At 54.7% G+C, this 13806-nt stretch overlaps 4 protein-coding genes across 4 annotated transcripts; all 4 read right to left on the reverse strand.

Annotated features, from left to right (window-relative positions):
- Positions 1 to 111: 111 nt before the first annotated feature.
- On the reverse strand, positions 112 to 1697 carry B0I36DRAFT_65840 (uncharacterized protein). The gene is made up of 2 exons (XM_046163171.1): positions 810 to 1697; positions 112 to 738 (listed from the first exon to the last, which is right to left on the reverse strand). The coding sequence occupies exons 1-2, from the start codon at positions 1508 to 1510 to the stop codon at positions 369 to 371; spliced, it is 1071 nt and encodes a 356-aa protein (XP_046016539.1). The 5' UTR covers positions 1511 to 1697; the 3' UTR covers positions 112 to 368.
- Positions 1698 to 6975: 5278 nt separating this feature from the next.
- On the reverse strand, positions 6976 to 8613 carry B0I36DRAFT_314013 (ribonuclease E inhibitor RraA/Dimethylmenaquinone methyltransferase). Its single transcript, XM_046152697.1, has 4 exons — positions 8261 to 8613; positions 7945 to 8128; positions 7661 to 7831; positions 6976 to 7516 (listed from the first exon to the last, which is right to left on the reverse strand). Exons 1-4 carry the CDS (start codon positions 8377 to 8379, stop codon positions 7238 to 7240), a joined length of 753 nt encoding a protein of 250 aa, XP_046016540.1. The 5' UTR covers positions 8380 to 8613; the 3' UTR covers positions 6976 to 7237.
- A 1751-nt stretch (positions 8614 to 10364) lies between these two features.
- B0I36DRAFT_211472 (major facilitator superfamily domain-containing protein) lies at positions 10365 to 10761 on the reverse strand (the record flags this gene model as incomplete). The annotated part of the gene is made up of 2 exons (XM_046148916.1): positions 10365 to 10440; positions 10493 to 10761. Coding segments are annotated over 2 exons (345 nt in total), but the record flags the coding sequence as incomplete, so codon positions are not given.
- A 406-nt stretch (positions 10762 to 11167) lies between these two features.
- On the reverse strand, positions 11168 to 13590 carry B0I36DRAFT_314015 (aspartic peptidase domain-containing protein). The gene is made up of 3 exons (XM_046152698.1): positions 12965 to 13590; positions 12566 to 12864; positions 11168 to 12470 (listed from the first exon to the last, which is right to left on the reverse strand). The coding sequence occupies exons 1-3, from the start codon at positions 13302 to 13304 to the stop codon at positions 11508 to 11510; spliced, it is 1602 nt and encodes a 533-aa protein (XP_046016542.1). The 5' UTR covers positions 13305 to 13590; the 3' UTR covers positions 11168 to 11507.
- Positions 13591 to 13806: the final 216 nt, after the last annotated feature.

The following is a 13806-nucleotide window of genomic DNA, read 5'->3' on the forward strand; positions in this document are numbered from 1 at the left end:
TTGACCCGAGCATGTCGAGCACAAAGTGATATGGGGGATTGTGGAGGATGAAAGAAGAGACGGGCTGTACTTTGTGATTTCGCGTTGCTGCAGCTCGTCCCACCACTTTGGTGCAGTTCAATCCCATCTTCGATATGGTTCTGCCTGCATGCGTACGTACGTGCTCATGGCTGGAGTTTGGCTGGCCTTGCGTGTCATATGGTTGCGCCGTTTACTAACTTGACGCCATTGTCCTCCCACTCATGCTCAGATGGCTCAGAAGGGTTCAGATACGATGGCGATCTCCGTTTTGGTAATTCAAGGACAGACCTCTGACAGGTGCGCGTCATAGGCCGCGGAAAGCTTGCTTCACCAACGCGCCGTCGGACCTACAGCCTCGACGCGCCAAAATTGTCATCGATCATGCTGAAGCCGGTCTGCTGCCTGTCAGGGGGCCTTCTCAGGCCCAGTTCGTGGTCTCCATCGTTCGCAATCTTTGCTCGACCCAGGGCCTGTGCATACCACCGCTTCCAACCCGTCTGTCCTGACACGTTTTCGTCTGAAACATCGTAGCCAACGACATTTTCCAGCCTCTTCCTCCCTGCTTGTACCCACTGCTCCCATCTGTAGGCATAGATGAGGGACGCTCCTATGACGGCTGATGTGATGGGGACAGCCACGACCCAGAACAGATATTGGCCCCCTTCCACGTCTCGAATGCCGTCGAGATTCATGCCGAAGAAGCTCGTTACGAAAGAACTTGACTCGGGTCAGCAGCGAGTCCCAGTACCACATAGTTGTATTTCCCTCCAGTGCAGGTGTGTACTCACAGGGGCAAGAAAAGAACAGTCACGAACGTGAAAACCCAGATCGCGTGGTGGTCCGTCTCCTCCTGGATCTCGATCGCATGCCTCAATTGTTTGTGGAGCAGCTGTGTGTGCTCTCGATGCTCTTTTACTTGTCGCAGTCTCGACATCAGCTTTTTGATTGCTCTTTGCAAGAACACATGCTCAAGGGAGAATTGCTGTTTGCGTTTAAATGTCGGTTCGCGGGTTGAGTCCGGGTCCAGGACTTGCATCAGGTCGTTGTAGAACTTGAGCTGCCAGTTGATGACGTTCTGCAGGCATGTGAGCTCGTCTTCCAGAGCGATGATGTGAGGAAAGAGGTTCTTGCGTGGGCGCGTGCGTATTTGGGCATGAAGATAGTTGGTGTATTGATGGTACATCCTGTGCACATCAACTTCCTGGTCCGACATGGTCCTGATGCGCCGGGACGCGATATTACTCGCGAGGATTGCGACAAGAAAATGCGGCTCAATGGGTGCAAGCATGAAAGACCCGTTCCTGTTGCTGGACTCGCTCGAAACCGCAATCTCTATCATTGCATGGTCCACCAAGGACAAAATCCGCTCGTTTATGTGGCGAAGCTGCTTGCTCGGAGCTCGTTTTCTGTCCGTCGCGAAGTATACGATGTTCTTGACAGTCATGTTTTTCATGACATCCCGCAACCATGCAAGCATGTAAGCGTGCATAAAGAGGATATACTCAAACGCGATGACAAGATCGTTCACTAGGACGTGGTCGTGCGAGCCCGAGACGGCGACGCCTGCGTGTGCATTTAATGCGATGTGGACGATGCTTTCGAGAACAAAAACAAAGCTTTTCAAAACAGCCTCGACCAGCTCGATTCGAGTGTCGGTCAGCACTTCTGGGGCGATACCTATCCATCTCTTGAGGTCCTTATGGCGTTCTGTACCAAAGTGCTTCCTTTTCAGATGCTTATGCGCTGCTTCGCTCGTGGAGAATCCGCGCAGGCATCGTTTACATGCTGATAGATTTGGCGTCGAATGAGACGGTCTGTTACCAATACCTGAGTCGTCGGAAGAGAGCCATGTCTTAACCAGGATCACGCCTCCGTCTTTCCCTGGGTCAATATTGTTTTTGATGAGCCCATCAATGATCTGACAACGATTTAGCGGTTTTCCTGTGATCATTTAGACAGCATAATACTTACGTCGAAGATAGCGCCCACAAAGCCCCAGAACCCGAGGATCAGTGGATGAGGGTTGTCTATTGGCAGGAACTGGCGTATGATGATCTTGGACCGATGGTAAATCTGGCGTTTCATAACAGCAACATTGTGATATGATGTGGAAGTATGCCGAGAATTCAAGTCTGCATCGACGCGAGGCTCCAGAACCATGTGGTTCGAGGGGCTTGTCTTGCTCACTTGGGTCCTATAGAGCTCCCTCTGTTGCAGGCGGCAAGCCGCGAGGTCCAGCACTTTCCTGAGAGAGTCATCATGGCTTGCGCCGAACTCTAGCACTTTCCATGCCAGGAATGGCTGACCAATTTCGTTTTCCTACAGAACCGAAAAATCATCAGGTCATATGTTTGGCATAAATGTCAAGGAGGCAAAACGCACGACTTTGAAGTACGGATCTGTGTACTCGTTTGGTTCGAGGTGATTCACGATACTTCTTGGGTAAGATTCAAGAGAGTCTCTGCTTTGTCGAGGCTGTTGAGGAATAGGCTGCGGATTGGCTTGGCCGGCTTCATGTTGGGAGTTGAGGAAGGGTGGTGGTCCTTCCGCAGGGGCAAATTTGAGGGCATTCAGCGGTGGTGTGCCCTCCTTGTAGCTGCTCAGATCGATACTATCGACTTTCTGGGTCTCCATCATTTCACTCGGATTGGTGTAGAGTAGTTCTTCTCTCCCATTAGGGCGAAATTTGTGTTTCAGATCCAATGCGTGCCCTGATTCTGTAGACGATCAGCAACAGCTACTCGGAGTTTGCTTACCAGGTGCTGATCATGGATGTTGACCAGACTCAATCAAGACTCCTGTTCCTAACGCCTGCAAACGTCTGCTGCATGGAGAGAGGGGACGCGATCTCACTGACCTTGATCTTCACGCTCTCTTGAGTAAAGCACGAGTGCGTTGGTGGGCTTCACAGGTGCCGATGAGTACTTCAGGTACAGCTGTAGAGATATCATGTCCTGCTGAGCCAATTCCCGCCATTTACGAGCCGTCAAGAGTTCACCATCTTCCAGAAAGATACCGAAGTTGTTTTCGACTCGAGCTCCAAGAGCAGACCATGCATTCTGTATCGTCCTCCGAATGGTCTGTAAGGTCAGAATGAGGCCCAACTTCTGCACTTGTCGAACTGTAACTTACGACGAATGAAGACATCTTGTCTAAAACGGCACGGAACTCGAGTCCATCTTGTGATAGCAAAGATGCGTAGAGATCGCACGAAGAGCTTTTTTGTGTAGCAAGTACGTCGCCATGAATTTGCTCCTGAGTGAGATGGCTGCAGGAGATAATAACTGAGAAGCAGAGAATAAGTCATGCGTGGCCAACTTCAGTGAGGCACGGAACAATCCACTAGTCTTACCATTGCCACAAATTAGGAACCAGACGTGAGGTACATGGATGAGCTCGTCCGGACTGCCATGTAGCTTCAGCTTCTGGAAGACCTGTTGGGTGTCGTGCTCGACGAAATCGCCAACCTCAGACGAGCATTTCGCCAAAGTCCGCATAATGTGCCTCTTGATCCCACCCTGGTGTGGTGGCCCCGGCCTGGGTGGGACCAGTGCTTGGAGAAACGGAATCGAACAGAATATGACCGATTTCGGTGGCTCGGCTGTGTGCTGGTTGGGCAAGCCATCGTAGCGCAGGACGGTTCCTGGTTCCAGGAAGAACTGTGTCCGAGACCCATGTGCGACCTTGTACTCGTATCTTGGGCATTCCTTGCGCAAAAGCTCTAGAGCAAGAATGCGATCATCCCTGTGTATTCGAGGGTCGCTGGACACCACATCCTAGGCTTCGTATCAACTATGGAAGCGGTCGACAGCATGAAACACAGACTTACCACCAGGTCTTGAAGACAAAGGCTGCTCCGCTCGAGGTGACTAATGAATACAGTTCAGTCATGGCCAAAGCTGGAAAGGAAGCGACGGTACTTACATCCATACCAGCGAAGGTGTCAACGACTGCTCTGGTGAGGGTTGCTCTGCATACTGCGTCGCGGTAACCATATCTCTGCCGCTTCCCGCCGCACAGTACTCAAGCATCAGGGCCTCCAGGACCTGCAATGTCGCAGTCCCTTCGCTGGCTGATGCTTTGGTGGTAGAGTATTTGAAGACTTGTGACAAGTCAGGAGCTCCACGGTCATTGTCTGATGGTCTTCGCCTCAGCTGAAAAGCAATTGCCTCTCCGGGATCAGCCCATGATGTAGGCATGGAGAAGTGACTGCTCGTCTCTTGCTGAGCCCCGGACGCAGCCGCATTCTGCGTCCGTGCTCCCGTGTGCCTATTAGCATGATGTGTCTCTGATTCGTAACGGGGCAGATCTCTGTTCTTGAGAAATTCTATCTCCTCTTTTGCAGCTCGTAACGTCGATTCCCAAGGCTGCAAGACATCATGCTGAAGCCTGGCGCTTGCTGAATTACCCTCGTGGGTCAAGCTGTTGCGGCCGCTGCCTCTTTGGAAACGCGTATCGGAGTTGCTGGGAGGTGTAGGTGCCTCGGGTATGAGCCTTGCTTTCAACTTCTTCTCGGCTCCATGTTGCACGCCACTGCTGTGTGCCGAAGTGGTCGACTGGTCACTCGGTTCATCCGAACTTCCATGGCTGTGTCTTCTGCCGCCGTCCAGTTTGGTAATATGTCGCATCGTCCGTGGCCTGATTGGAGCTGGACCAGGCTCCTCCTCGTCATCGGATCGGGACTCATCCGACCACGATCCCGTTCCCCAGGTGGGATTGAGGGATGAGCCACGGTCGTCTCCCTCAGGCGAGTCGCTAACCCGACCGTTTTGCCATAATGGTCTTGAACGTGTTTGGCCTCCGTTGAAAGCTTGTGTCCTTTTGCCTACGCGGAGCGGGGAGAGGACTGGGCGGTAAGATGGCTCATCTGAGTCTTCCGTGTCAGGAGCGGTTACTGTCGGTGACCTGTAGCCCTGACGGAAAACGTCGAGCGTGGTGTGCACCGTGTTTTGGGGTGGGCTCCCAACGTAGAACACACGAGGAGCACCGCTATGCATATCACTAGCCTCGTGATTGTCGCGATCGTCAGCAAGGGGGCTCTCACTGCCGCGGGACTTCGAGCTGGGGTCAGCCATTGATCTGACTTCGCCTTCCCACTGGTCTGGACCATATAGATGTGGTATAGATCGCGATACTGATGCCTCGGCATCTGGTTCAAGTCTATGGTGCAGGGATGGCGGCGCCCATTCTGACTGGGGTGGCGCATATGGACCACAAGCACAATCAGAGTGGACACCACAAACCACATTTGCCTGGGCAGCCGGATGGTGTGGTTGTGGATGTCCAGAGTGCCCTCGAGATTCTGTGTGGACTAAGCTTGGCTCTCTATGATTATAAGCGAAGGCGTCATCATTGTGGTGGACAGAGTGAGAATAGTCCTCATCAGAGGCGCTCTCTATGAGCACGCGATGTCTTGGATTCGCAGTCCGACTGGTGGCAATCGGGTCCGTGGAATATACGATGCGGTCCGCATGCTCGGCTCGGCTGGTAGCAATAGCTTCTGGTGCTGTAGTTGCGCCATGGCCATGCGAAAGCGCCCTGGCTGAATCCCTCCTGGTTGGTAGTTCCAGCCTGGAGCCATGTTCGTCCTCGCTGCTCGTCACAGCAACACTATTACTGGCACCATATACACGATGAATCCTGGGTCGATAGTTCTGGCTGGAGGAGTGACGACAAGAAGCTGTTGTTGGTGACAACTGGTAAAAGCTTTCGTTGCGAGGTCGCTCTGAGAACGGATTGGATGCTGTCCGACTTCGTTCGTCCTCGGAAGATTCATCGGGTGAAGATTCATTATGCCTTCTTCGAGTATGACTGGCCGTTGCGGACGCGGCAAGAGGTCTTCGCCGAAACGACATGGATATCCGAAGTGGCCGTGAACCCAGTGAGGGTAGCGTCAACGTAAGCTAAGGCGTGTGCGTAAGGTGAACCCACTGATGATTTCACGAATGTTTCCAAGGACTCAGTAGGACTTTCTTTGTGGTATGGACACAGGGCAGACACAGAGCCACGGCAGCGCCACGGAAATGTCAACATGCTAGGGACTGGAGAGCTCGCTTCGAGGAGCTAACACGGGCTCAAGTCCTCATTGCGCCTTGTGGTCGGAGTACATGCACTCGATGCGCGAAATCCCGCGCGGCTGATATTCACGACCTCGACAAATCGACCTCATGCGGCACGCTCGAGGTTGGCCTCGATATGTGGCCGAGAGGGGTTCATGTACCATATTGACCTTTGTTGGCTGCACGACACCAGCTGACCTGCAGGCAAAACATGGGTTGTTCCAATCAGACCGAGGTTGGTCGCCTCGTTGCATATGCCTCCTCCCCGGGTGGGATCACTGCATCCATTCGCCAGCCTTGTTAGCGTTGGATCGAGGGGCTTTGCAGTAATACTTTGCTGCAGACTGATCCGGCTGCTTGCATGTGGGCGGGTTGCTCTCTCGCCTCGGAGGCGGAGAGTACCTGAGAGCTGGGGAAGCCGAAGCATCCGTAGCGCTCTATCGTCTTCCGTATTCCGTGAAACTCGGAAATGTGCCAAAATGGCGGACTTGGGCATGAGGAAGTGGCTGAGCGAAGGAATGGATGGGGGCTGCCTCATCGCTGAGCGTTGGCCCAGGTCTGAAGGGTGTATTTGAGCGGCTCGTGTCCACGGTGCAGGCCATCCATGGATGCCATGCAAAGAAAACCAGGTGGTCTACCTGCTTGCGGCTGTGCAACGAGCAGTCGCGATGGGGGTTGCTCGGGCTCCGAACCTTAAGGTACTCAAGTATCTAACTTGAGTACTTACTCTATGAATAGCGTAGGTATCTGGGACATGGAACATCCCGTCCTGCATGCCATGCAGGAGAGCACACAGTCTGTCCGCGCGCCCCGTCTCGTGCCTCCTGGATTCAGCCGGCATATAATCAGAGGCACCAACTTCACTTTCACAATCCCTGTGTGGCCTATGGTCGGGTATCAAGCCACAATGGCGAGGCCGCACAAATCAAGAAGTGATTCCAGGCTGGGCACGCGCATCTCGTTGATCACACCGCAATGTAAGTTGTACAGCCCTTCTGGTCGCTCTTGCAAATATTCGTATTGTTCCACCACGGGATCCAGACCTGGGACGCGTGTAATCGCCAACACAATCTGAACAACAATGCCCGCTGTCTCCCCCAGTGGCAACCGCGAGCTCCCCCACCGGCACTGTCTCACACATGCAGAGGAGGCGCCGATTATGACCTAAACTTCTTGCTTGCCTCGACAAAGCTCATGCCCCCCTTGACCGCCACGGCCATCTGGTCGTCCATCTCGACCTGCTTCTTCATGAGCGGGAGGGCCTTCTCGGCATCCGCGGCGGGGAGCACCACCACGCCGTTCATGTCACCGATGATGTAGTCGCCAGGGCAGATTTCAATCTCCAGGTCGTCGGTCTGCAACTTGACGGGGACATTGACGCCAGCGACCTTGAGCACGGGTGTTGGTGGGGCGGTGCCGACATCGCGGGCGAATATCTTTTTGGGAGGAGGGGGAGCATCAGCAGTCAGCAAGCGGGGCCATCAGAGTACGGGGAGAGCCTTTTCCTGCTGGGCTGTGGTGATGATGATAAGGATGGATATAAGATGGGCAATGGCCTATCAAACATTAGCGCCACTTACCGGAAAGCCAAGCTCCCTCTGCTCCTGCAGGTCACGGAAACGGCCGTCAATTACGGAGCCGACGGCACCGCTGGCGCGGGCACGCATGGTCATGAGCCCTCCGTACACTGCATTGGGCATCTTAGGCGGGCTGGACACAAACACCACGGCGCCCTCGGGGACCGAATCGATCTGTGCGTAGGGGGCGCGTACTCAGTTAGTACCCTGTAGCTGCCTCTATTTGGTGCTCGATTGTTGCGGGCCGCGCAAAGCCTCGGGGGCGATAGCAAATGGAGACGACTTACGTAGTGCGTGGGGTGCTTGGGCGCTGGGTCGTCGAGCGGGAGATACTGGACCGTATACGCGGGGCCGACGATCTTGGTCGGGCCGGCCTGGCGATCGGGAGACCACATGGTCAAGCCCGGGAGGAAGCCGCCGTGGCGGTATTTTGTCTTGTCGAGCTTGCAAAGGGCATCCGAGACATCGCAGCTGTTCCGTTAGGTTTGGTGGTCTGATCAGTCGAATGACACCTGGCCTGGGGGACTTATACGTGGAACACCTCGTTTGTGTGGCTGGGGGGTTATTCTCAGTCTCTGCCGGTCGGTCGGCGTGTGCACTTACGTTGTGTAGTCCTGCAGTGCCCGGATGATGGGATCTGCCGAGGTGGCTGCCATGCTGGCGATATGTCGTGCCTGGATGGAATGGAAGACGCGCGGGAGAGCCACACGGTGGAGGAGCATCAACAGATGGGCAATTGACCTGGCACTCTGTGTCTGAGCCGTACTGCAAGGGAGTTGGCCGATGGTGGTGTCCAGACGGTGGTAGTCTCGCCGTTCGTTTGCAGTCTGTGGGGGAGGGGGAAGTTGTTGCCGCCCGTCGAGGTGTTCCCGAGGTCGGTCGGTGGTGTGGTGGCCACCGGCAACTAATCCACCCGGCCCTGCCCGAGACAGCCGGTGCCCCGCCCGCTTCTCCACTCCGGCTCAGCCCCGGCGGGCTCGGCGCTCTCTGCCGGGCGGGGGCCGATCGCGTCGTCCGGACTCGCCTCGCCACCTGCACCCAAGGTTCCACGGGCCAGGCTTGCACCTCAGAGAAGCATACAGCGGTCGACTCACTCTGTGTCAGATTAGTAGAAAAGTGTATAATCACGCTAGCCTTCCAAGTTGCCTCGAGCCACAAACTTACTAGAAACAGGCCCTAGGAAGCCCCATGCTTGCTTCAATGATATGTCGATGTCGCCCTTCTCGACGACAGCCACAGTGTTAAGGACAGCGCCTCGTGGCCCGTCCAATGAGTGGGAGCACGTGGTTGGACGATGCCTGGCCAACTTCAAATCGTCTCTCTTACCGTCTCACCTCCATCCAAACCCTTCACGCGAGTCCCGACTCTGCAACTCCACAGCAGCCCCCATCATGTCTTCGTGGGTTCTCTCACGCCGGCTGAAAGGCGTACAAGGCGTCGTCTTGTCCAATACGAGAAAGGAGAGCAGCACCCCGGCAAGCCCGACAATGAGGCCAATCATGACATCTGCGTGGAACGTCTCCACAAATGTCTGTCGAGTTAATGCTTGCAGGTGGGGTGGGAGATACTGTTGGACCACAGGGTTGTTCTCGATTAGCTCCAGGTCGTTCTGGTTGAAGTAGTCGGCGTTGGCATCCGTTGTGAGATTGTGCACAACGTCGCACACAGCGATCCCGACCGCACCGCCAAATACACGCATTTGCGCCACAAGTGCTTGTCCGACTGCGAGATGGGTACTGGGCAGGAGTGTTTGCGTGAGGATTGTGACAGACCCGAATGACAGTCCTATGCCCAGACCCAAGATGACCTGGTATCCATTCTGAGCTTTGGACCCCGTGTCTGCATTCCGCAGAGATAGAAATAAGGCGACGCCAATGGCTTGCAGGCATTGCGATATGATCAAGATGAGAGACGCCACGTTACGTCTTTTGCACAGGACTCCAGCAAGAAAGGACCCGAACGCTGTTGTCCCAAGCATGGGAAGGAGTCGTACGCCGGCTATCAGTGGACTTTCTTGGTCCACAATCTGGAATCTCTCAGGAAGGATGACAAGCATCGCAAGGTATATCCAGCCACTGATCCAGCAGCATCTGATGCATGAAAGTCAGCTCTATGTTGGGCTAGACCTCGGTTGTAACAGGGCAATGGTGCACTCACAGGTTTGTGCCCACGTATATGCGATTGCGGAGAAGCCACCAAGGGAGTAATGGCTCCCAGGACGTGGCACCGAAGCGGCCGGAACCAAGCCAGAACTCCCAGACCACAAAAGCTGATCCGCTAAGAACTCCCAACAGGGCAAGCGAGACCGATAGAGGCAGAACCGGAGATGTCGTTCCGATGTTCGCCAGGCAAGACACAACCATGGCAGGAGCTGCCATGCCGAGAAGGATGCCGGGAAGGTCGAGGCTGGCCCAGCCCCTGGATGAGGCAATGTCGCTGGAAATAATGGCGGCCTTGTGCGACCTGGTGAGAAGAAGTATCAAGATCGCTGCAACGCCAATCGGGACGCTAGAGTAGGTCATCAGCAAGCATCTTCCCAAGAAAAAGGCATCTGGAACGTCAGGTGAGCAGCGCACTTGATATAGAAGATCCACCTCCATGTGGTGAAAGAGGTGAGTGTTCCACCGAGCACCGGACCTAGCACGAAAGACATCGCAAGGGTCATGGCAGTTGCTGTGCCGCAGAGTTGGGATCGATGTCCCAGCCCAATATCAAATAGACCAATTTGGACGAGGCTGTACAGCCCAGAACCGCCGCAGCCTTGCACAGCGCGGAAGAATATGCTTGAAGTAATGAGCGCGGTACAAAGCAAGCATTGGTCCGGCAAATACTCACAGCTGGTCTATTGAAGTGGCAAAACCACTGCCGAGCGAACCAATGGTAAACAATGCCCAGGCCCATAAGAGCGTTCTCCGATGGCCCCAGATGTCGCTGGCCTTTGCGAATGGGGTGGCAAGGCTAACGAATGTCAGGAAGTATGACAACGCCACCCAGGGGGTTTTGACAAAGTCTCTCAGGTCAAGAGATATGGTGAGCAAGGACGTGTAGACGATCGAGACATCAAGAGTCGAGAAAAGAAGGCCTAGAAAGAGACTTTCCAGCACACATGCTTGTGTCAGCGGTAATTGAAGATAGGAGCATCAAGTATGGAAGGAACTACATTGTCATGGTGATGATTTGGCCAACCATCACTCGGGTTCCGACAAAGGTAGTGAGAGGCATGTCTGCTTGCAGGTTGTGAGCCTTCGTAGCGCTTGGTCAGGCCGTGCTTCTCTGACGAGATTTGTTTGCTGGGTTGAAGAATTCGGGAGGTGTCACACGTGCTCGAGCAGCAGAATCACGGACAGTGGTGGCATTCTCGGTGGACGGAAGTCGCGACACTCACAAAGGGTTGCAAACTGGGAAGGCACGACGTCTCAGCTAACCCTGCCGGCCAGAGCCTTGCGTGGCTGCTCTTTCCGGAGCCGAGACGAGCTGTCGTCTTTCCAGGAACACACTTGACACGCTCGCTGGTTTCTGTGCACGCAATCCCCTACTCAACGACCCAAGACCATGCATCAGACATGATCAAAAGACAAGACGCTAGGACTATTCCTGTTGCCGTGGTAGGCATGGCATGTCGCTTCCCCAGGCTGCTCGTCTTCTTGTATTTACACATTCGTAGAATCGCAGGCATTGTCTGGCTTACCCGCCTTTCTGTACTAACGAGCCATGTTGTGAAGTCGAATACTAGGCTAGGCCTCCATTAAGACTATGTGAACATCATTACAAACTCAATATGTAGCATGCAGAGAGATTCGAAGAGCCGAGAGGAAATTTATGAAGTCCTGGGATATTCTTACCAAGTCGGTTATCCCGCCCTCGAGCACCACAACGAAACAACCAACACAAGCGAAACCATCCACCATGACCTCGAAGAAGAACCCCGTGCATATAACAACCCCGCGCTAGTGTTTCCCGTCGGCTGCGACGGGTTCCCTGCCCCGGCCGGCGTCGTGGGGGTTCCTCCACCACCACCGCCAGGGGCGGCATCATCATCATCAAGCGTCGCCCCCTGGAACGCCACGCCCATGACGGAGATCGGTATTCCTTGCCCTGTTATCTCAACGATACTGTCGGCCTCGCCGCCGCCGCCCGGCGATGGGGCCGCGGCGGTGCTGCTGACATTAAGGTTCGCCTGGGCGAGCCCGATCCTGTGATGGTCCAGGTCGTGCACAACGTATGCTGAGCGCAGAAAGTTCTGTCCCAGGATGGGCAGGCTGTTGTTGCTGTCGAGAAGGCCGAAGGAGCAGGCATTCTCGAAGCCAAGATCCGGCGGCAAGGTGATGTTGTTGTTGTTCTTGTTGTTGATATTGTCGACAATGAACTCGCGAAAGGGAACCTTGATAACGGGACCGGCACTCCTTGGTGGGCTGGAGAACCGGAAGTCGACGGTCAGCCCGACGCTGGTTGTCGCGAGGGCGCAGTCGACAAGCCCTACACCCGTATTATTTCTGTCGTCGCGCACGCCAAAGTACTTCCAGATGCTCCTCACGAGCTCGTTGGGGAGGTACGAGATTGTCGTGCCAGAGTCGAGGACCACGCGCAAGGAGGAAGAGGAGGAGGATGACGAGTCGTTTTGGTTGCTGTAGAGGTCCTGCGTGCTGCCGCTAGTCGCGGAGAAGTTTGCGACAATAGAGTCTAGTCCGACCAGAAAGTGAGTGTAAGTGTCTGCCTGTGTCGGCAGGACGTCGATCGTCTGTAGTGAGCCAATGAACTTTGTTCTGTCTATACCGCCTAAAAGCAGACTCCCCGTGTCCGATGAGTAGTCATCCTAACTGAGAGATCAGTAAAGTCGCACACCACAAGTGTTGCTAACCTCGAAAAAGAATATTCTCTCCTCGTGAGCAAAATTGATGGCGTGCATACCAAGTATAAGCTGTAGGCCTTTGCCGCAATATGTCCTCCAGACTTGAGTTCGCCGATGATATTGCGGTGGTTCCCGACGCCACTAGTTGGGTAGCCAATGCCAAGAATCCCAGTGTCTACTCGTGACTCTCTTACGAGTCCGAACTGCAAATCGTCAATAACAATTGCATTACTCCCAGCGGCCCCGACGCGGATGACGTCTTGGATGACATCACCCCTGGCTTTGTCGTTGTTGATATATACGACCTCGAAGCCGTCTTCCTGCACAAGCTCCAAGCTCGAGCTCAGGATGGGATCGACTTTGGAGAGGATGGTGTATTGTCAGCAAGAGTACTCTGATCGTACTTTTCGCATTTGCGTTCAAAGCTGGCTCCGCCCCCGACAACGGTTACGACTCACAGGTATCAGAACACGTGCCTGGACCTTGGCAGATGTCCGCACCCTGCTCAAGCACCCATAACTCTGCACTTCCCGTATCCACAAGCAAGTCGTTGCTCTGCGGAGGTGTGCCAATGTTGAGAGTCGCAAAGTACGCTTGTGCGGTCCGGTTGTGCACAAGCTGTTGTCCAAAGGAGGAACCTCTGGTCAGCCCCTCCGAGCTCAGGAGCTGCTCGCCAGGGCGTCTGCGAATGTCGAGTCTGGCAACTCGCGGCACTGCTGCGGTGGTACTTGACGCTATTTCGTTTGCGGCAACGACGCAGCCCAGGACTCCAGAAAAGACTACGCCGCAGAGGCGCATGACGTCTAGCAAAGGAGCGTGGTGCGCGCGTACTGATAAGGTCTTTCTACAGCCAAGTTCTAGGGCCGACACGGATTGTCATGCAGGCTTCCGCCCGCATCAAACAGCTAGGCACAAACGTGCGCGCGCGACGTGTGTTGTCGAGTATACCGGATGAGCAGTGGGCGTGTCACAAGGATGGAAGCGCGCTTTGCGCTTAATCGCAGTCGCAAAAAGCCCAGGCGATGAGGATGAGGAAAGGGAGATGGAAATCTGCCATTGCGCGTCGACAGAGCCAAGGTGCAATTGTGGCTTGCATTTCCGCCACTTCGCTCGATGTCAGGGATTCCCATGGCTGCACTATACGACTGGGCTGATAGAGCGCTCGATTTGGTAAAGGTCTTGGTGAGGGTTGCATGTTCGACAGGATCATTGGGCCGACGGATGCAAGGGTTGTGCTGACCAGGGCTGTAAGCAATTGCTCTGATGGTCGACTTTCATGCAGTCCGGTCCAGCCCCCAGT

This window comes from Microdochium trichocladiopsis (assembly GCF_020744255.1).
Source record: "Microdochium trichocladiopsis strain MPI-CAGE-CH-0230 chromosome Unknown B0I36scaffold_2, whole genome shotgun sequence".
Classification (NCBI taxonomy): domain Eukaryota; kingdom Fungi; phylum Ascomycota; class Sordariomycetes; order Xylariales; family Microdochiaceae; genus Microdochium; species Microdochium trichocladiopsis.

Bases quoted from the DNA above. Each gene is read 5' to 3' on its own strand.
- B0I36DRAFT_65840 (XM_046163171.1), bottom strand. From the start codon at position 1,510: ATGCACGCTTACATGCTTGCATGGTTGCGGGATGTCATGAAAAACATG. The intron at 739-809 runs GTGAGTACACAC...ACCCGAGTCAAG, and splicing joins ACTGTTCTTTTCTTGCCCCT to TTCTTTCGTAACGAGCTTCT.
- B0I36DRAFT_314013 (XM_046152697.1), bottom strand. From the start codon at position 8,379: ATGCTCCTCCACCGTGTGGCTCTCCCGCGCGTCTTCCATTCCATCCAG. The intron at 8,129-8,260 runs GTAAGTGCACAC...CTAACGGAACAG, and splicing joins GCACTGCAGGACTACACAAC to CTGCGATGTCTCGGATGCCC. The intron at 7,832-7,944 runs GTAAGTCGTCTC...CCCTACGCACAG, and splicing joins CCAAGCACCCCACGCACTAC to ATCGATTCGGTCCCCGAGGG.
- B0I36DRAFT_314015 (XM_046152698.1), bottom strand. From the start codon at position 13,304: ATGCGCCTCTGCGGCGTAGTCTTTTCTGGAGTCCTGGGCTGCGTCGTT. The intron at 12,865-12,964 runs GTGAGTCGTAAC...TCCTCTCCAAAG, and splicing joins AGGCACGTGTTCTGATACCT to TCGATCCCATCCTGAGCTCG. The intron at 12,471-12,565 runs GTATGCACGCCA...TCTCTCAGTTAG, and splicing joins AGGCCTACAGCTTATACTTG to GATGACTACTCATCGGACAC.